Consider the following 23,129-nt stretch of genomic DNA (forward strand, 5'->3'; position numbering starts at 1 on the left):
GTGCGTGTGTGTGTATATGTGTGTGTGTGTGTGTGTGTGTTTGTGTCATTTGACAATTTGGCATTGCAGTAATTAACTTATTTTATTTTTGTAATTTCTTTAGGAGAAAATGTGTTTAATGTTCATTAAGTTGATGTCACAATGCAGAAATGCTCAGTTGTCCTAAAAACAGGCTTTTTATGCTTAATATTTGATTTCCTTTTGAGTTTGGAATGAAATATGACTTTTATATGTTCTTTTATATATATATATATAATCAGTGTCAAATTGTCTTTTTTGAGGGAATTACAGGAAGCACTCATTTATGCAGTATTCAGATGGGACGGTCCTGGTGTGGCATATACTGTAAGTTAGTGTAGAGTAAGGGAAACATCTCGTAAAGGGTTCTTCCTCTTTTACTCCTCGCTGCACCTCAGCATCTGTGTGACGCCGGCGCATGTGTGTGTTCTTCTGAAGGGTCGAGTGTAGAAACACGTGCATCAAAGCCCTCGCTTTTGCTTTCATGCATCCCGTCGGACGGCGTGTTTTGAATGCATATGCACGGAGAAGAACATGACTCAGCATCTCTCAGTGTCTAGTGTAAGCCCTGCGATCAATGAGACGCTATTAGAGGACTTTTCCCTCCCGGCTGTCCTGTACTGCTGTTCACAAAGGCCCTGATCAACCTGCTCGGATCGATATGGTTTCCAGCAGCAACCCCCGTTTTGTTCCCTGGATGTGTTGTTGATATCACCTATGTGCACACACACATTCGCACACACACACACACACACACACACACAATCACACTAATCCGAGAACATTAGTCGAGGAGAGAGTCCATTTCAGTCAGGTAATGGGCAGATCTGGCTATCACTGGATGTCGTAAAGGTTGCGCTGAAGAGAGAGATAATGTGTTTTATTTAAGGCTGGGTTCTTGAGCAACTTTCCCATAAACACCTCTCTTGTTTTAGTCATCGGTCAAACACACAAACACACAAACACACACGTGCTAAAGTTTAAGAGAGCCCCAGTTTGATTTCACGGCCCATTGTTTGCACAGAATATCCTCTTGTTTGACAAGCTCGCCGCTGACTCACGTCTCTTGATCTTGGTTGCAGCGGACACTGTTTTGATAACGGATTGAGAGAGAGAGAGAGAGAGAGAGAGAGAGAGAGAGAGAGAGGGGAAAATGTAATGAAAGCAAGTAGCTGAAGACTCCCACTCATGGAGCGATGTTGCCTCGGTCCACTTAACCTCGCTCTCCGTGCCTTCTATATTTAATCGCCCTTTTTGACTTCCCGGCAGTCCGTGTGTGACCCGAGTGGAAGACCTGAGGAACACAGAGAGCAGAGGAAGTGATTCTCAGTCTCTCCTCAGTTGGAACGATACCTTTCCGTCTCCAGACATTTATCAAAATCTGTCAGGAATATGCACAGGTCACAATTCACCCCACATGTAAAATATACATCAACGTTTTTGTCACACTGTTATGACAATTCAAGTGCAGTTGATCTTTTAAATATGACATATACATACATATACAGTACCAGATATTCACAATATCCTGACTATTTAATATAGTTAAGCATATGTGACAGTAATGCTGTTATTACTGTAAGTTTGTGTATTTATATGTTGTTATTATATAATTTTTTTCATTAAATGCATATATCTATATACTGTATATATATATATAGATAGATAGATAGATAGATAGATAGATAGATAGATAGATAGATAGATAGACACACACACACACACACATATATATATATATATAAAACATTTGTTAGAAAAAACTTTATTTGATATAATATTTAATTGTAATTTATTTATTTTCCCATAACGAAGATCTTTTGAGTAAAATGTGAGCTTGAAGATGCTTTTGTGAGACTCACCTACACAAACAACAAATGAATCTGAGAAAGCACTGCTATTTTCCCACAAGGGTCACTAGCAGGCCCCCTGCTGTGGGTCGTGAGGTCGTGAGGTCGTGAGGTCGTGACCTGCTCTCTTCCTCATCCACACACAGCTCTCATTAATACTCCACCAAGCCCATAACTTCTGACCTGTGCGGCGGTTCACGCTGAGCCAGCTCGTTCCCCACAGTTAAACCTAAACCCAGCAGCCTTTCTGTTTCCAGACATGCACATCAGCGGAACTCAAACGTTTCACAACTCGAGCCTCTCTTACTCAGCCTTTTGCCGTCTGACAGCGGCTAGCTCTGAGATATGTAGCGTGACGCTGCGCATGCATCCTCCACATGTTCTCGCTTTAGTGACTCACGGCAGATGAAGGACGTCAGAGGAGACCTGGAAAGCTTCTTTTTAACTCCCTCTGTGTTTGAGTTTGTCATTCCAGCCGTGCTCTTGTCTTTCCCTGAGCGCAGCGGCTAATTACCGCACCTCACTGAAGGCTCATTTAGTCAGAGGAAGCTTTAGCAACACCGCTGGGATATGAACTCACCTGAATGCCACACGGCTTTCTTTCATTCTAAAGGAATAGTTCACCCAAAAATGAAAATTTGCTGAAAATGTACTCACCCTTAGGTCACGCAAGATGTAGATGAGTTTGTTTCTTCATCAGGTTTGGAGAAATGTAGCATTGCATCAGTGTCTCATCAATGGATGCTCTGCAGTGAATGGGTGCCGTCAGAATGAGAGTCCAAACAGCTGATAAAAACATCACAATAATCCACAAGTAATCCACACCACTCCAGTCCATCAGTTAACATCTAGTGAAGACAAAATCTGTGTTTGTAAGAAACAAATGCTACATTTCTCCAAATCTGATGAAGAAACAAACTCATCTACATCTCGGATTGCCTTAGGGTGAGGACATTTTCAGCAGATTTTCAAATTTGGTTGAACTATTCCTTTAAATGCAATGAATTGCACACTAATAGTCCGATTTTTACCGATAATTTCTAATGGTTATTTATAAATATAATATTATATATGTAAAATATACATTTAAATGCAATGTTTTTCTACTGCTGTTATAATTGACCTGCCTCAAATTCAGAACCTGCTTTAAGTGAAAAGAAAAAAAAATCCCTGAGCTCACTAGAAATATAATTTTCTATTAATTCAGTATTTTCAAACCCATGCATTTGCATAAAGCAGAGACGTGCATTTTCATCAGAGTGGACATTAAACTGTATACAGAAACTGCAATACACAACATTTTACTGTGATTATGATTGCTGCGTAATCATAATATTTTGTTTACATGAGCTTTAAATTAATCTGAGTACTGCTTAAGTCGCATTTTGAATATAGTCATTTTGTGTTTAAGCATATTTGTCTGCAACTGCTATAATTTTCTGATGCTGTTATGTGTTTCACAGAATGATAAACATAACTAGATGTTTCAGGACTTTAGATTTGATTACTGTATGCTAAACACACCAGTTTGGTATTGATAGACCACAATCAGTGTCATTTTGCTGTCTAAAATCTGATCACATAAGTTTAATCATCCAAATCATTCAGACTGGAAATGCAAAAGTACTTATTTGTATTCATTTTCTATGGTGACACTTTTTTTTTGTGTGCGCCGAGGCTTGAATGATTAGTCTCATGATCTAGCCTCCATGATCTGTTTTAATGCAGCTCAATCTATTATTATTTTATATAATCCAAGCGAGGGATTTTGCATTATTCAGCAAGGGTAGTTCCCTTGTAGGGGTCTGTGACAGAGCAAATCCAATACAGTAATATCAGACCGAGCACTTAATACGTTTATGTGTGTGTGTGTGTGTGTGTGTGTGTGTTTATTACACAAACAGAGAGTGAGTAGAAACCCAGCCCTGGTTGTGATAGCAAGCACTCATCTGTCAACGACACACGAGCTGACAGAATGAATCTAGGAGTTTCTGACGGAGGGAAAAAATGTAAACAAACACGTGTCTACCATCAGTATCCTGCATCTCTGTTTCCTGTTTGGTTCATGCACGTCTTGCACAAGGTTTATGAGATTTCACAGAAGATGCTGATGAGGACAGGGCAGATTATTTCCAATCGTGCTTTTTTTTATTTTATTAATTTTTTTACTATTTTAATGTATTATAAAAACACAATATAATAAAATAATAAATAAATAAATGTCACAAATCTATTGTTAAAACTATGAACAAAAATTTAAAGCCACTGCTGGTGTATGTCTTGTGATGTTTGCTTGCAATGCACTGATTTTTTTTAAAAATCATTATTATTTTTTAATTATTTCTTTATTATTGTACTTATACTAAGTATACTATAATTGTATTATAGTATTTTTATTTTTAAATGTATATTAATTAATCATATATATAGTACATACAGTATTTTAATATAAATATTTAGATTTTTATATATTATTATTATTATTTATTTTACTTATTTAATGATTTATTCATTTACATATTATTTTTAATATTCATTAATATGTAAATGTAGGTGGTCATATTTAAATTTATTTGTGTCATGATTATTTCTGAATGAGCCATTTTTGCAGCTTATGTTCCAGCATTGTTTGTGTGCATAGCAAATCAAACAGGAGGCATAGGAGTAAACCGTAGTGATTTTTCTCATGAATATTAATTGCGCGTCATTCAGTCCTGACTGATTGGCTTAAATGCAGAGGCTTTATCTTTTGTGTCTTGTTACTTTGGCCAAGAGAAATGCAATTCCATTTGATGACTTTTGGAATGCAAAAATGAGACACTTAGCAGTTGAGGGCTCTTTGCGATCTATGAAAATGAAGCACATTCTGTTGGCATCTGAACATACGCCCCAGCAGATGCTGCCTGTCGTGAAGATCTCTCTGAATTTTGAAGATCTCTCTCTCTCTCTTTCTCTCTTTCTCGAACAATGAACATCTGCACGACCCAATACGAACAGCCATCTGGCCTAATGCAAGTCAGTCTCTCCTTCCTCCATTAGTTATTCTCTGTATGTGTCCGTCCGTCATCTGCTTTTGATGTCTGTCTCCCACCCCTGCCGCCCCCATCGTGCATGTGTGTGAATACTGTATCCCATAGCCGTTTTTGAGGGCTAGCGAGGAAAGACTGAGTGTGATAAATGTGTCCTCTTTCTGTACTTCTCATGACCTCCTTCTCTCTTGCCCTCGAAATCTCTTTCTCTCTCTCGTTCTCTGTGTCTCTCGTTCCCCCGTGTGTGTAGCAGTGCGGCGTCACTCTCTGCGTCAGTGTGCCATTACGTCAGCCCTGCATCGCGTCACCGCTGAGTTGCAGATGAGCTAACGTTGCTTTTTCTCTCTCCCCCCTTTGTCTCTTCCTCTCCCGCTACCTGTGCGTTTAACTCTGCCTCTGCCTTACGCCCACTTCCTGTGTCTCTCATCCAGTCTTCGGGCACCAGCGTGACGGTGGACATCGCGGTGATGGGCGAGGCCCACGGACTGATCTCAGATCTGCTGGCTGACCCCTCCCTCCCGCCGAACACCTGCAGCACCCTGCGGGCCGTCAGTAACCTGCTCAGCACCCAGTTCACCTTCCAGCCGCTGCACCACCGGCCGCGCCTGAGCCCCCTGCTGGCCTTCAGCGACGGACACGCCTGCTCCGACTCGGAGGAGGTGCCGGAGAAAGGAGAGAGGCTGGCCATCCCGAAGGTAAGGCCACACCTTCTCAGGTAGCAGGATTTGATTGGTAATTGGCGCTTCACTAAGCCCCGCCTTAAAAATATGACTAACTTTTGCAGCTGTTGCAGCCACGCCCACTTTTTCCTTTTCCATTCATTTCTTTCCCAGAGATTTTTTTTTTTTAAGTATCACCACGGATCCATATTGTGACGTACAGTACATCCCGAGTTTAAATTAAAAGAAAGTAAGATAAAGGAGTGACTAAGTTCTATGCATCAGTTTTTAATTGGATGTTGCTAAGGTCCACCTTAAAATATGACTGACTAATCTGATCTATGCAGCTGTTGAGTCCTCACCCATTTCTTTTTTTCATTTTCAGCCATTTTTTTTAGTAAGGACAGTTCATGACGTACATATGAGTTTAATAAAATAATGATGTCAACAAATGTGGGTGGGACTTGGGACTTGAGAGAAGGCACCAGAGAAAGGAGTACGGGGATTTGATTGGTAGTTTGCTATGCCCCGCCTTAAAAATACTGCATGACTGAACATTGCAGCTGTTGCAGCGCCGCTCACTTTTCCATTTCCATTAATTTTGTTCATAGAGACATTTTAAGTAGCAACAGTTCCATATTGTGATATACATAAGTTTAATGTAAAAAAAAAAAAAAAAAATGAAGGTGGAACTTAATTGCATGCATCAGTTGTTAATTGGATGTTGCTAAGCCACGCCTTAAAATGCAAATCTGATCTTTGCAGCTTTTGTGGTCTCACTCATTTTTTTTCACCATTTTCCAGTAATTTTTATTTTTTTTAAGAAGGGACATAGTCTGTCTCCCATATTATGATATACATATGAGTTTAATGAATTAACAACGTAGAAGAATTTGGGCTTGACTTGGTTCTGTGCTTCGTTCCCCAAAAGCATCATAAGCTAAAGTACATCGTAGACCCATTGAAACAAATTTAACTATGATAAACTTAGGCTTACGATGCTTTAAGGAAACACAGCCCTGGTTTGTTGTTGATTGGATGTTGAGGTGTGAGAGGAAGTGCCTTTGCTAAGCTCCACCTTAAAAATATGATTTACCAGTTTTGATTGACAAAGAAAAATGTAGAAGAGACTTGCTTTTTGCTTTGATTGGTAGTTGGTCCTTTTCCAAGCTCCGCCTTCCTAATTACAGCTGACAGTCATAGCTCTGCATTTCCAGATTTTTTGAAAGCAGCAAATGTGGGCGGGAATTGGTTCTATGCATCTGTTGTTGATTGGATGTTGAGATGTGGATGTGACATTACCTTGAGCTTGCATGGGTGGAGTTAAAGTCGACTTAACTATTTGAAAAGCCTGCGTATTTGTGTCATGTGTCGTTTTCGCCAAAAGTTCTGGTTATTACATTTAGATTCAAAGATATAAGGTCAAAACTTTTTTTTTTTTTATTAAACATTTACACAGATCTTGTGTTCTCAATAAGATCTATAACATGCATTTTTACATAATATAATACTAGTCATATTTGTAATAATACTAGTATCATTACAAATACTAATAACAAGTAGTAAATACCACTTTGAATAAATCATGAAATTCTAAAGTAGAAAAACCGAAATACTGTTTTCTTGCAAAACATACTCCAATAATATTTATTTACAACTTTGAACTTAATTTTTGCAGTATATTATCAGACAGGCTTTCGCACTTATATAATGGAGTTGCATGGAAGCCTGTGTTTGGATCGTTTTATGTAGAATACCATTGATAAATGATTCAAAAGTACAATAAAACATTTTAAACAGCAGAACAATAATCAGTACATTTCTGTAAAGATAAATCGCATATAAAATGCTTGAATATGCCACCATGTACCAACTCCAGGCCATTTATGAATAATATCCAGTCTATTTATGAGTCCATGTCACTGAAAGTCATGCCGTTAATATCTAGTGAAGTGAAGACTTTGAGACAAAAGAAAAAGACTCCATTGTGTTTAATGGTTTACTGCCACAGCCAATGCTCTGTATTTTTCATCACACACACACACACACACACACACGTTCCTTCCTCATTCACGCCAGCATGGCAGGTCTCTAATGTTGCGGACAATGACGCACATTCTCACAGAAGCCTTTTAATGTTTCACCAGCACTGCAGTTAAAAATGCATGCCGGCACTTAAAGAGTAGGTGAGGCAAACTTACTATCCGTCTCTCCAGAGCTTTTCCCATGCTGCAGTGCTCAGCAAACAACACTAAGAGATGTTTATTAGAGCCCATTCATTACACCTGGTCCATATGTAGGTCACACCGCACTACGCTCTGATACTGAACAGAATTCAGAGCGCCGGCCTTATTATTTTTTCCACAGCGTACTGTATATAATGAGATATTTTGGCAGTGTGAAGAAAAACACGCGCGAGTCTGGTTCTTTAAGCAGCATTTTATCTGTCAGAGCTACAGCTGTGTCAATATCGGAATAAAAACGGCACGAAATACAACTGATGTGGTGACACGATTTTCGTAGAAGGTCAAATAGTTGTGGCGTGTCTGGGTGTCCAGTTTGGCTGCGGCTCAGGAAACAAGGCTTTTTCACATAAATCCCAAATCACTTTACCTGTATATTTTAGGAGCTAAAGAAAAACACATTTCCTGAGGTGTCAGATTTCTGCAGTGCTGCTGATCGGACGTTCATTTCTAGAGCCGGTAAACATGCAACACGGTTACCGTAGGTCAGAAACCTTTAACGCATTATACATGCATGAGCTCCCTGCCTTAAAAAGTAGCTACTATTAAGATTTAAAGGCCGATTCCTCCAGTATTTTCCTACTATAGGATTTCGAAGTGAGCGCATACCTCTGTCGCAGACGTTTAAAATGCTAATCTATTTGAGAGCTAATAGGAAAAGAAAGTTGTTGAACTGACCGGTTCACTGCACTCTCAGGCCCTGGACTATTCCCTGTAGATTTTGTTAGTTGTTTTTTTTTTGTATATCTTGATGTTTTTCAGGCTTTTTAAAGATATTGTATGTCATATAAATGTTAAAATACTTTAAAATATTTTTAAATATTAAATTGCATAAAAAATATTTTTATTGTCTTTGTAATATATTTTAATATTTTTAAATATTTATACATTTTATAAATGTTTATGCATTTTATGAATGTTTCGGTAAGAAGAAAAATTACGTATAAATCGAATTAAAGCTAAATAAACACAAGTGCATTGCATATTGTAAAATATGTATAAAAATAAGTAAATAGATCAATAAAAAACAAATAAGAAATTAATAAGAAAAACATATTTACTTACAGTGCATAAGAGTAAAGCATACAAAAAAGTGGCTATAAAAACTTTATAAAGTCACTATAATTTTTTTTTTTTCTTTTTATAAAATATTCAACTAAATTGCTAAATATATTTAAGGAGCAATTTGACATCTCTTGAGGGTTTTTACCTGTAATCACTGGTATTTTGCTTCAAAATGACAAATGATTATCGTTGAGATTTTGTGCAAAAATGCTTAAGTGGTTGCTGGAAAATTTGCACATACCGTTTTAATGAAAGGTTGTGAGGTTCTGTGGCAGGGCCGTGGCTAGTGGGGTGAAAGGTGGTGACGATTACAAGAGACCACGGCTGAGGACCACCGTCTGTCTGAATCCAGCCTAATAAAGATGCTCAGGACAGTTGACGGTCCATTGCTGCGCATTGCCACAAAAGCTTATCATTTGCACGTGTTTTTAAGCCTTGCAAATTTATACATTCAAAATAGTTTAAAGTATTCAAACACAAGATGCACAAACAAATACAAACCGCAGTTTAAACATGCAAACAGAAAAAGATGTGAAAGAGCCCACTTCAGCTCTGTGTTCTGTGTGAACAGGGCGCACGCAGAGAGATGCATCACAAAGAAGGGCTTCAACACCGAATTTGAACCAACAAATGCATACAAAATGATGTCAAAATACCCGTCTTGGAGAGTATCCTCGAAAAAACATTGGTTATGTCTAAAGTGAAAGTAAACAGAGAGTATTTGGATGTGTATCATAATAATGGATGCATTGTCTCTTAAAGTGACAGCGCCAAATTTACTAGCTGCTGTAATATTAATCCAGTAAAATGAAAGAAAATTACACACTGCTCTTGACTGAATTACTTTGTAGTTTTAACAAGAATTAATCCACAGCCAAACCAAAATTGAATCAGACACCAGATATAATGTTGTATATTTTTTTCACTAGTGGGTGCAGGACACTATAGTTCATTTATGCAAGTTAGTATAGCAAAATAAAGTGAACTGTGACATTAAACCCAAAAATTCTTCATACAGTTGACTACCAGTAAAAAAAAAAAAATGGGTCCAAAAATTAATTCAGACACTCTTTAATTGCTAATGCAAGCTTTTTACACCACAGACTGAACAAAATTTAGCATTGCTTTGTAATTGCTTGAGCTAAATTGGTATTATTTAATTGTGAACGTAGAGCTATTTGACCAAATTCATTACATACATTTCAATCAGTGTTATCTGACATTATAAAGATGAATTTGAAAAGTGAAAAGTGAGTTCTTGTCATATTTTATTACCATTTTCTAAATAACCTGTGATAATGTGAGAAATGTTGAAGGTGCCTGAATAGATTTTAGTTTGACTGTATATTCAGTTTTACAGTGAAGACTATGCAGTGCTATTTTACATGAGATTTTTCAGTTTCTGTAATGTTTTGCATAAAGAAAACAAGGCCTATTTGGAGCAGTTATTTATTTATATCAATACTAATATTTATACTTTATTAATTTTTATTATACATTTTAATAATAATAATAATAGTAAATTAATATTCTTTTAAGTCAGTATAAATACATCACAAAAATACTGCCAAGATGTTAAATTGCTTAATTGATGAAATATATATATATATATATATATATATATATATATATATATATAATGTTTTTTATAATTTATAAATATATATTTTTTGCATTCTAGTCAAGACAACACAGTTTTTAAATTGTGATAAGTTTTGCAATATGCTAAAAAATTCGGAGGGGTAAATGTCCTTTAATTTTTTAAGGAAATAGTTGCATAATGCACCTTAATGATCCTAAAATTTTAACTGAATATAATATAATACATAGACATGCTCTTGATCGTTCTTGACAACTATTTATTTTAATGTTGATGGACAATAAAGCACATTAATGCAGCAAAATGTAAAATTAATTTTTTTAAATATAATAATAATCCTAACAACAAATAATAATAAAAAAAACTTAAAATAGCACAAAAATACTACCAATATGTTTAATTGCTTTATCATTTTAATATCTTTGTGCACCACTTGAGATCATACAGTTTTTAAATTGTGTTCAGTTTGCTACAATGTAGTAAATAATTTGGTTCTTAGAAAATGATAGCATAATGCACCTTAATAATCCTAAAATAGCTTAATTTGTATTTTTTAATTGTTAGATTCCCTCATATAGGTCAGTTGAGACTGTGATAGGGAGCAAAGCTCCTAGCTGTCACACCGGCTGGAGAAGCTGGTTCAATCAGACACCGCAGAACCCTGATCGGACAAGACTCGGCTCACAGATGCCTGAGCACTGCGACCCTGACAGTCTGTCTGCGTGAGAGAGATGCCACAGCAGGAGAGGAGACGCACGTCCCGAGCACCTCCCAGACATGAGGCCTGCTACATCCACTCAAACATGTTCCTCCCAACTCCAGCTGACAGCTGCTCCGGCTGAATTAATATCAGACGCAGATGTTTTCGTGTTTGTGGCTGCATTGCAAAGAATTTGTGATTTGTGACTTCTGACCCCTGTAATGGGATGGCACTGGTCTCCCAGAATGCCCAGGGCATGCACCCATGTGGTTGGGAGATTAGGGTTGGGGGCACGCCTCTACATGAGCCGGAGCCCTGCTCTGCATCTGAAATATTCATGCTCCTGTCAGGAGTTTCTTCCCTGCCCTGACTTTCAGGGTAATGCAGTTCTTAAACTTTTTGTGCACCATTGTGCAATTTTATATAGTCAAAAATATACTTAACTTTGATGCACAAATGCTTTACCGTTCAGAAGTTTCTTTGAAATATATTAAATATTAAATATATATATATATTAAATATATTAAATATATATAAAAAACCAGATGCTGAAACTTTCTCAGCAGAATTCTTTCCAAACTGTTGTTTCTCCATGACGCTAGTTGACCTGCGAGAGAAAACTGACTTGACAGTTGCTTTAGTTTCTGTTCTACTCTAATCTGCATTGCGTTACTTTAAATTTAAAGGGATAATCCACTCAAAATTGAAAATATTGATAATTTACTGCTATTTTAGCATAATTGGGATGCTATTATTTGACAATTTGCAATATTTAATATTTATTTTTGTCAATATGTGTTTTTTCTTTTAAAGTGGAATATGTTTTTAATAGTTGTATTATTTTTTATGTGAAGTTTAGTTATTTAGTGCATCTTTAGTTAAACTAAGCACTTATTTTCATACTGTATATTGAATTTCAGTTTTTTTTTTTTTTACATTGCATTGAAAGGGATAATAAAATTAAAATTGTTCTCATTTACTTAATTCTAGTGCTTTTTTAGTATGATTGAGATACCGTTATGGATTTATGAATAGTTTACTTGTTTTTACCCTTATATTTTAGTTGTATTTATATTTATTTTATATATATATATATATATATATATATATATATATATATATATATATATATATATATATATTTAAATTCATATTTTGAATATTTTGATTATTTCTACATTTTGATTATATTTATGTTATTAATATGTTATTTTTAATTTTATTTAAAGTTTCTGTTGTTTTTAATATATGCCTGTAGGTTTTATAAATTTTTATGCAAGTTTCAAACCTCTATGCAGTAAATGACACCAGTAAATGACACCAAAAACATATATATATATAATTTTTTTTTTTTGAGGCTCCTGTCCCTTTAAGTGCATTGATGTAGTCTATTTCATATTGCACAGCCGTGCCACATCAGCCAGCTTGTTTTTGATTGGTTTAAAGTTTGTGATGTCAAGAGCAAATGCAGTGATGCATTTCTCTGGAGGCTTCCATCTGTTCTGTTCCCATTTTCCCAGATGGGGGAAAGGCTCAGTATTCCCTGACGGGCCGCTGTCATCTGCCGTCCCTCAGTTGTTTGGCTTAACGCACAGACTCGCTCTCAAAATACGCACACTCGCTAAGATTTACACCATTTACGTAAAATGTGATCCGGTTTAATCTAAACAAGTGCTTCGTTTAGTAGCCGCACTGCACCGCACTCAGTGTTCATTGATTGTAATTGGTGACGAGCTTCAAAACTGACCTTAACGGAGAATTTGTGACTGTAAGTGTTTTGCTCCACTGTCAGCATTGTTTTAGTCTGAACTTGATGTGTGTTCTCTTGATATAACAGCGTTTGAGGCGGAGTTTGCCTCCGGGGCTTTTGAGACGCATTTCTTCCACGTGGACCACCACCACCTCAGCCACGGGTCTGCCCACCCTCGAACCCGGGCCGGTCAGACGGGACCGCAGTGCCAGCATCAAAGCACCTCACGATGGCCCTTCCAGCAGGTAATAAACACCCTGCTCTTATGCAGAACAAGCTGTGTTTACCTGTAGTCATCAAAATATCTTACATGAACATGACTGAAAGGAATAGTTCGGCCCGATAATGCAAATTTGCTGAAATGCGCTCACCCTCAGGCCATCATGTTAACATGAAGAAGAGTTTGTTTCTTCATCAGATTTGGAGAAATGTAGCATTGCATCATTTGTTCACCAGCGGATGCTCTGCAGTGAATGGGTGCCGTCAGAGTCTAAACAGCTGATAAAAACATCACAATCATCCACAGCACTCCAGAACATCAGTTAATGTCTTATAAAGCAAAAAGATGTGTGTTTGTAAGAAACAAATCCATCATTAAGACGTTTTTAACTTCAAACCATTGCTTCTGACTAAAATTTGAGTCCATAATCCATGGACCTCCAACAGTAGATGGACTGGAGGAAGTGGTATTATGGATTATGGATGCATATTGTGGCCAGAAGTGACAGTTTGAAGTTAAAAACGTCTTAACGATGGATTTGTTTTTTACAAACACACAGCTTTTTGCTTTTCGAGATGTTAACTGCTGTACTGGAGTGGTGTGGATTATTGTGATGTTTTTATCAGCTGTTTAGACTCTCATTCTGACGGCACCCATTCACTGCAGAGGTTTGATATGGTGATATCATCCAGCTTTAAGTGTTTCTTCATACTTTTGATGACCAGCCCAGAATCTTTTCACAATCTTCCGTCATTTTTGTTCAGTGTTTTTGATGTTTTAGTTTTTTTTATGTTTATGAAGACAGGTGTCCTAACACAAAAGTCTCCCTGTTTGCTTCATCGGGAAGCATTTAATGTATTATTGTATTATGTTAAGCTTAACAAACAGCCTTTTTCATGAAATGTTTTCTAGTCTAAATTGATTTGATATTAGTTCATCTCATTCAATGAGATTTGCACGTTTGTCCGAATACTTTCCGGCTCGCCGTATGTGACGCATGAAGTGTTTTGAAGCAACAATACATACTTTCTGAAAATATGAGTCCACGGAGAGGTTCTCAGGATTTATCTGACAGCACTTTTATCCGTTTGCCCTCATTTAGTTTTGTTTGTCATCATTGTCTCGTACGCTGGTGTTTCGCACAGCTGTAGTGGATCAGTGTCAAGCGCTTGAACTTCCCAGAGCTCCTCCGCGCCGTCTTACTCACTCCGTCCCAATCTATGATTCAAATTTTATAATGTCCATCTTTGGGCATTTCTCCACCTTTATATCTCTTATTTCAGCTGGAGTTATACAGACCGGCTAAAGTTCAGCTCATTGATACTGATATCCAGATAGCCATCTGCACTGTGTAGAGTTTAAAGAGGCTTCCTGGAGACCCAAAAGCCCGGCTTGTGTTTAGATTTGGGCCTTGTCGAAATAAAAGCCCTGGTGAAAAATGTTGAGGCTGGTTTTAAAGTGGCTTTATGAATATCTGAAAAGTGTTCCCACAGCAGGAGGCCTGTTCACTCCCCTGCTTTTTTAAAGTTGGCAGGAAAGTTCAAGTTTAAATCCCTCTCCAGAAATGAGCCACTTGGACTGTTTTAACCCCAGAAAAAGTGCATTGTGTACTTTCTCATTTACAAGTTCGCCTCTTGAGAGGAAAGAGGTTATGCCGTGTTTGGTTAAAGGGAAGTGTCTTCATCGAGGACACAATACTAGTGGGATACATAAACACTGGAGCAGGGCTGTTATTGCTAACTGAAAAGAAATAATAATAAAAAAATACTTAAACTGAAATAAATCAGAAAAATACAAGTTGAAGTACTAAAAGTAAAATGTAACACTAATACTTGGTTAAAACTATATAGAAATTAAAAATAAGAATAAACGTAAAATAAATAAAACAAACACAACAAAATTACTAAAAATAACTAAATAAAATGAAAAAATAAAACAACTGAAATGTGTGTGCATACATATATACTGTGTGAATATATATATATATACTGTATATGCATTCTCCTCTTGAAGTACTACAACAACTATAAATAAAAAAGACAAACACACCACAAAATTAGGACAAATAAAATAATGCATTAAAATGAAAAGAAAAATTGAAAAGTATGAAAAAGAATACACACACAGATACAGGGGCATCTAAATGGATATCTGAAAATTGAGAAAAACATTTTTTTTTTACTTATTTCAAAAAGTTAAACTTTCATATATTCTAGATTCATTATATATGAAGTAAAACATTAAATGTATATGTATATATATATATATTTTTTTTTTTTATGATTTAGAGCTTACAGCTCAGGAAAGTCAAAATTCAAGTATCTCAAAATATTAGAATATTTAGATTTCAGTTTCATTAAATGACCGTCCCTACACTATAAATGCTGGGTATCTCTTGTTCTGAGCTGATTCAAACACTTCACAAGGAGTGGACTGAAGCTGATCAGGAGTCACACGCTCAGACGTCTCCAGGTAAAGAGCTACCAAGACACTTCTGAAACAGAAACAACATCAGAAGCATCTGAGCTAAGGAGGAAAAGAACTGGACTGTTGCTCGGTGCTCCAAAGTCCTCTTTTCAGATAAAAGTCAATGTTGCATTTCATTTGGAAATCAAGGTCAGGAGTCTGGAGGAAGACTGGAGAGGCACAGAATCCAAGCTGCGTGAAGTCTAGTCTGAAGTTTCTGAAGTCAGAGATGATTTGGGTGCGTGACGTCTGCTGGTGTTGCTCCATTGTGTTTTATCAAGTCCAAAGTCAATGCAGCCGTCTTCCAGGAGATTTTGGAGCGCTTTATGACACTCCTCACTGATGCTGGAGCCCTGACCAAGTATTGAGAGCATAAATGAACTTGATTTAAATAACTTGACCTTTTCTGTTTTGCTAATTCTTTTTTAGATTGATCTTAGGAAATATTCTAATATTTTGAGACACTGGATTTTTGTCTTTCATGAGCTGTAAGCTCTAATCATCAAGATGAAATGTTTTACTTTACATGTCATGAATCTAGAATCTACGATAGTTTTACTTTTTGAAATAAGTTACAAAAAATACCTAAAAGTTAAACAAAATAAAATCTATGTTGACATTGAGAATTACGCATTTTAACTAAAATAATAATCATCTGTTTTCATCTTTAAGTGCTAAAATAACTATAAATAAAATAAAACTAAACATTCAAACAAAACGTGATAACTATAGCGTAGTAAAGAATATAGACATATTTTACAAAAACACAGGAAAATTACTAAAAAGAAAAATGTTAATATAAAATGAAATCTAGTGCAAAATATTAACTATATATACACTATAAATATAAATTTGCAAAATAAAGCAACATTAATATCTCAGTCATGTGTTTCCTCCTCTCCTGCAGTTTGGTGAACAGTGATTCATGGAACAATTCCCTTTCCAAGAGCAGATCTGTGTCCTCCTCCACCACCAACCACATCTATAGCAAGAGCAGAAGAGGTACAGCGCTGTGTGTGTGTGTGTGAGGAGGGAAAGCAGATAAATGTGCTCTGGTAGTGTCAGTGTGATTCCTCTGCTCTTCAGCAGGTTACCCTTCTTCCAACATCTCACCTCTGGCTTCACCCTGCACCTCTCCTCCAGTCCAGGGCACTCCGCTCACCAGCCCCACTAATAAAAGTCCTTCGGTGGAGCTGCCGGACCCTGAGCTTCTTCCGCCTCGGAGCCCACACAAAGCCTTAACCCACAGTCAGAGCGCCCCCAGCTCCAGCACCTCACAATGGGTGCCGCCTTCACTTTGTAGCAGGTGAACCCCAGCCTTCTGCTCGGCTTCATACATTTGTGCACTGAGTTTTGAGGGAAATTCGTTCAGTTTAAAGCAGAGCTTGAGTGTCCTGCAGCTGTATTGGCATCTGAAAGCACGGTTAAATTATCCCAAAATATTTAATAGTGCATGGCGACAATTGATTGTGATTAATCACATTCAAAATAAAGGTTTTTGTGTACATAATATACAGTACAGACCAAAAGTTTGGAAACATTATTATTTTATGTTTTTGAAAGAAGTTTCTCCTGCTCATCAAGCCTGCATTTATTTGATCAAAAATACAGAAAAAAACAGTAATATTGTGAAATATTATTACAACTTAAAATAATAGTTTTCTATTTGAATATAGTTAAAAAAATAATTTATTCCTGTGATGCAAAGCTGAATTTTCAGCATCATTACATCCAGTCTGTGACATGATCATTTAGAAATCATTCTGATATTCTGATTTATTATGAGTGTTGGAAACAGTTCTGCTGTCTGATATATGAATAAAAGGTTAAAAAGAACTGCATTTTTTCAGAAAAAAAAAAAAATCTAATAATATATATTGTAATAATATATTTTCTTTACTATCACTTTTTATCAATTTAACACATCCTTGCTGAATAAAAGTATTGATTTAATTTTTTTTTAAAAGAAAGAAAAAAATTACTGGGTAATTTTTGGGTAATGTGATAGTACCCAAAAAATTTTTTATATATTTGCATATAAATAATTTAGTTATCTTAATTGAAATAGTCATATCTATTAAATATATCTATCAAAAAAACTCCTGCATTTGTTTCTTAAAATACAAAAAAAAACTTTTAATTTTATACCAAAATATTTGATAAATGCAGGTTTAACACACACAAAACTCAAATCTCTAATTTTCTTAATGTAATTCACAGATTTTAGATATAAATTTTCATATCTATATTTTTAAATGAAATGTTATTATATCATCCAAAATATTTGACGATCAAACGTTCCGTTGTAGCGCACACAGAACTCACATCTATAATGTCACATTTGCAGATAAAAAGATAAATACTTGAAATATACATAAATATTTCAATGTTTTAATATTTAGTTTTTAAACTCCTGCTGCGGCTTATTTAAAATGCGTTTGTTTTAAAATGTTATTTAATACACAAACATGCAGGTGTAGCATCCACAGAACTATAATTTCATATTTACATATGAATAATTTGCATATTAATATCTTTGCATACTTGACACCATGTGTTTTTAAACACAATTCCTGCTTTAATTTAATTCAGAACTATTATACTCGTCTAGTTATTATATATTAACATCTGTGCAAGTGTGATGTCCAGTTGTTTTCCAGCAGAGAACACCCCACAGCAGTCTTTGATTAAAGAGTTACCCAAACAATATAATCGACCGCCGTTGCACAACTCATCCTTAATGTACCACCAAATGTGTCCATTTTTTTCACTTAACAAGTCTTTTTGAGGAATTTAGCTTGTTTGGACTACTAATGAGTCATTTTAAGAGCGGACAGCGAGTTAATATTAATTTTGTGCCTAATTTATCACTCTGGTCGCTGTTGCATGTAGTACAAGAGCGGACTGCAGCTTCAGGGCGTTATGTGGTTACTGAACAACCACTGATCATTAACTGTGAAAAATACCCAACATTGTGTCTAAATATTAACAGAAGGACGTACACGGTCAGATCTGCCATCCCTCATGGGTTTTGCTCATAGTGATCAGTAATGTCCTGGCGATGGGACAAGGTCACCTTCCCCTTGGCCCGTAATGAATGCTGGGCACAGAGGAACAGCTTGATTGGGTTCTGTCTGGCTCGCTAATTCAGAGAGCTCAGCTAAACAACAGCGACACACACGCACACACACAGCACGTATCATCAGGGGTTAGTCACCCAGAGAGGACGCCTCTCAGTTTCAATGCAAAATATTAAAATAGGCAATCATGTAATGCATACAGTATGCACGCATAAAGCATTATGCATAAAAACATGATTTGTAATGAACAGATTCCAGCGCCTGCGATGATGGATAGTGGCTTTTTCTTGTTCTTTAAGGAGTGTTGCTGAAATTAACATGAAATGGCATTCGCAACACATTTTTCTGTCATAATGTGGTTTATTTCTGAGTAAAGCAGGTTATTCTGTGAGGAATAGAGTAGAATGTGAGTTGATTTTAATCACTGGGAATTGATTCAATTCAATTCAATTAAAAAAAGCTTTAATAAAACATTAAATATTGTATTATAGCTCAATTGGTAGAGCATTGCATTAACAACCGCAATGTTGGGGGTTCGAATCCCAGGGAACACATGATTGTAAAAAAATTGTTAGCCTGAATGCAATGTAAGTCACTTTGGATAAATGCATAATTTTTTATATTATATTATATTATATTATATTATATTATATTATATTATATTATATTATATTATATTATATTATATTATATTATTAATTATTGTTGTTATTTAAATGCAACACAAAAGCAAAATAACACCAAAAACCTCTACATAAATAAATAATGGTTTTGCAAAATAATTAAATATATGCAAATGGATATATTGTACAGTATATATTTTAATTTACTGTTTTATTCATTTATTATTTTTTTTATAAATCAGTTTCTGCAACACAAAAGTAATTAAATGCAAAAAAATAAAATAAAACAAGAAAGAAAGAAAGTGAGATGATTTTATCCTTTTGGACTTGATGCTGAGATGTTGTAATGTTTATTTTCCTGTGTATGACTGTGTATGATTATTGTGTGTGTTGTAGCTGTGGAAGACCGTACAGTAAACTGAGACACGGGGACGGATCCGTAGACGCAGGAGACCGAACACAACAGTCAGGTACCACCGCTGAATTTGCATTTAGATGCATTTCACTTACCGTCCATTTTGCTGTTGTGATCTGCGATTTTACAGCTGGATCCTGGATTGAATCCAAATTCATATGTAATTGATGTCTTTATGAGTCTTTCAGAGCTGTCGTGAAATATGAGGCGTGATCCGTTTTTTTTTTAATAACTTTACAGACGAGCCGCTGATAATGTCGTCAGACTATGAGACCAACCACAGTGACAGCAGCAACTTTGCACAGAACGAGGAGGACAGAGAGGGTCACAGGATGACCTCTCTCATCCCACCAGAGGTACCGTTAACACCACAAATTGATTTTTTATCACTGCAATTTAGTTCTGGCGGGTAGATTTTTTTTTCTGTTCAGTGTTACATGGCTAGAAGCAGTAAAAATACACAGTATGAAGAGTTTCATAAAATATGCAGTATGCATATAATATGCATAAAATTTACAATTCACAAAAATACTGCAATAGCATAGTAAATAAATAAGAGTTAATGTGCAATTCTTAGGTATATTTGATCCAGTTAAATAAACTGTCATCAAATTGTAATCAAAACACTAAAATAATATAAAATATTTTTTTCTCTCTTTCATTATTTATTTATTTTTGTATTTTTTATTTTCTTTTTTGTATATACTTTAGTATATTGGCCTCTCTGCTAGAAATTGCTGTCAACATTTTTTTTTTTTTTCATTCATTTCTAAATGGCAAGAAAAAAATGACAATGATCAAATAATAAATTTTATTAAAGTATAAAAACTGAGTATCAGTAGATAGTGCATTTTTATTAATTTTATTTATCTTTGTATGCTTAAATACTTTTTATGCACAGTTTTTATGTAATTCTGAGGCCAGGATTATAAAATGTTAATGATTAAATAATGTATTTTAATAAACAATAAAAGTACAGGGATCACATTTTCTATTTTTTTATTATATTTGTTATATATTTATTTATATATATATATATTTATATATTATTATTAGCAACTTTGTGTACTTTTTATTTGCTAATGTTATTATATCAGTCCACACTATTAGATATTATTAGATATCGTTATGTTTTGTAATATGTTTTTATTTTTTTTATGCGTTTGTATGTCTGTAAATGCCTGGATAATTAAATGGCTGAAATTTGACCATTATGCTTAAATAAAAAATAAAAAAAGTTAAATAATAAAAATGATTTTTGGTGTACAGTGCATATTTTTTTATTGTTATATCTTGTATTTTCATTAAAAAAGAAATTCTGGTCAGTGTTAGAGGGCCTACAAGTATTAAAACAATATACAGTATAAAGTGTTGCATAAAATATGCAGCATGCATGCAATCTTCAGAAAATATAATGCACTGAAATACAGCAACAGCTTTAAGTTCAGAGTTGTTTGTTCCAGTTAAACCAGACTGTCATCAAATAGTCATCAGAACCAATCACGGAGCATTTGATTAGTTTTCACTGTGGTTTGATGACAGACTCTTCTTGTGTTCTGTGCTGTTTCACCTGCTCTCTGTAGTAGTTTCACATGTGCCTCGTGATTGTGTAGTTATTCCAGTCACGTCTAGTGGGTTTGTTTGTTGTAAGGTGGCACCGTCTGTGATCTGAAATCATTTCCTCTGCAGGATAAGCCCATCCTGGCCCCGGAGCCGCTGGTGATGGAGGGCCTGGAGCCCCTCATGAGTCAGATCAACAACTGGAACTTCCCCATCTTCAGTCTGGTGGAGAAAACCAACGGCAGATGCGGCTGCATCCTCAGCCAGGTGACACACTGACATCTAGTGGAGAACAAGAGTACACACACACACACACACACACACACACACACACACACAGATCCCAACCACAGTCAAACAAATCAAACTGACTCCAGTGAGGTCAGGATGATTAAATCTGACCATTATGATTAAATAATGCATTGTTTTAAATAATAAAAATGAGTTTTTTTAGTTTTTATTAAATTATTAAATGATAATGATTAAATAACACATTTTATTAAACAATAACAAAGTGTCAGTGCATTTTCTATTTTTACTATGATATGTTTAATATATGTTACGTATAAACTTTTTTGTAAATATTATTGAATAAATGTAATGTTGTTGTTTTTTATACTTTTTTATGCATTACATGTTTGTATGTTTGCATGTTTTATTACATAGAAAGAAATGATTGTCATTGGATAGTACATGTTTATTAAATGTATTAAAACTTAAAATTACAATCATATTTTGTGCATAGTTTTTATGTCTAAATGTTAATGTTAATGATTAAACAACAAATTGGATTAAAGTGCTAGAGCACATTTTCAGATATTTTTATTACATTAAATGTTTAGTTAATATTATTGAATACACATGTGTTAAATAGTTGTTCATTAGTGCATATATTCTATTTCGTATTCTATTTTTTATATATTTTATTTTATTAAATAATAAAAAGTTTTTTTGGCTAGTATGCATTCTCAATAGTTAAAAATGTTGTTTAGCATAAGAAAAATGTTGATCGTTAAACATGACACACACAATGAATGTTTGAATATAAGAATAAGTATTTGCATGAATATAAAAGCATCCACTATGTCCATTTGAGTTCTGATTCATTTCAGACATGCTTGAGAGGTTTAACCCGTCTCTCTGTGGGTCAGGTGTCTTACCGGTTGTTTGTGGATACGGGACTCTTCAAAACGTTCAAGATCCCGGTGAGGGAGTTCATGAACTACTTCCACGCTCTGGAGAACGGATACAGGGACATCCCATGTGAGCAGAAATCTCATGTTAACAGTCAAATAACTGATGATGTATAACAGATGCTGTGCGCAGACAGGAATAAATCACTTTCGCCTCTTTTTGCAGTGTTGTATCTCCCTCTAGTGATCGTTGACAGTATTAAAGCTCATCTTCCTCCACAGATCACAACAGGATCCATGCCACAGACGTCCTGCATGCGGTGTGGTACCTCACGAGTCAGCCTGTGCCTGGTTTACCTTCACTCACATCCCTGAGTGACTCGGGTAACAATCACACTCATCAGTTCATGCCTGTAATTCACAAGTACCGTATTTTCCGGACTATAAGTCACACTTTTTTTCATAGTTTGGCTGGTCCTGCGACTTATAGCCAGGTGCGAATTATTTATCAAAATTAATTTGACATGAACCAAGAGAAATGAACCAAGAGAAAACATTACCGTCTCCAGCCGCCAGAGGGCGCTCTATGCTGCTCAGTTCTCCTGTAGTCTACACTGAAGACATAGAGAGCCCTCTGGTGGCTGTAGACGGTAATGTTTTCTCCTGGTTCTTGGTTCTAAATAAATGCGACTTATAGTCCAGTGAGACTTATATATGT

The 23,129-nt window shown here is 35.5% G+C and overlaps 1 protein-coding gene across 5 annotated transcripts in view; it reads left to right on the top strand.

Annotated features, from left to right (window-relative positions):
* Positions 1–23,129, top strand: part of LOC113059501 (cGMP-inhibited 3',5'-cyclic phosphodiesterase A-like) — a 98,524-nt gene that overhangs the window by 62,973 nt on the left and 12,422 nt on the right. For 2 of the 5 annotated variants that reach the window (XM_026228054.1, XM_026228036.1), the window contains exons 3-11: positions 5,329–5,592; positions 13,002–13,159; positions 16,508–16,602; positions 16,687–16,906; positions 19,700–19,773; positions 19,959–20,074; positions 21,408–21,545; positions 22,430–22,541; positions 22,694–22,795. In XM_026228054.1, coding sequence (XP_026083839.1) covers positions 5,329–5,592; positions 13,002–13,159; positions 16,508–16,602; positions 16,687–16,906; positions 19,700–19,773; positions 19,959–20,074; positions 21,408–21,545; positions 22,430–22,541; positions 22,694–22,795 — 1,279 coding nt within the window. Of the gene's footprint in view, positions 1–4,865; positions 4,884–5,328; positions 5,593–13,001; positions 13,160–16,507; positions 16,603–16,686; positions 16,907–19,699; positions 19,774–19,958; positions 20,075–21,407; positions 21,546–22,429; positions 22,542–22,693; positions 22,796–23,129 lie in introns of all 5 variants that reach the window. The other 3 variants (XM_026228029.1, XM_026228027.1, XM_026228045.1) reach the window with 3 other exon arrangements.

This window comes from Carassius auratus, chromosome 4 (assembly GCF_003368295.1).
Source record: "Carassius auratus strain Wakin chromosome 4, ASM336829v1, whole genome shotgun sequence".
NCBI lineage: Eukaryota > Metazoa > Chordata > Actinopteri > Cypriniformes > Cyprinidae > Carassius > Carassius auratus.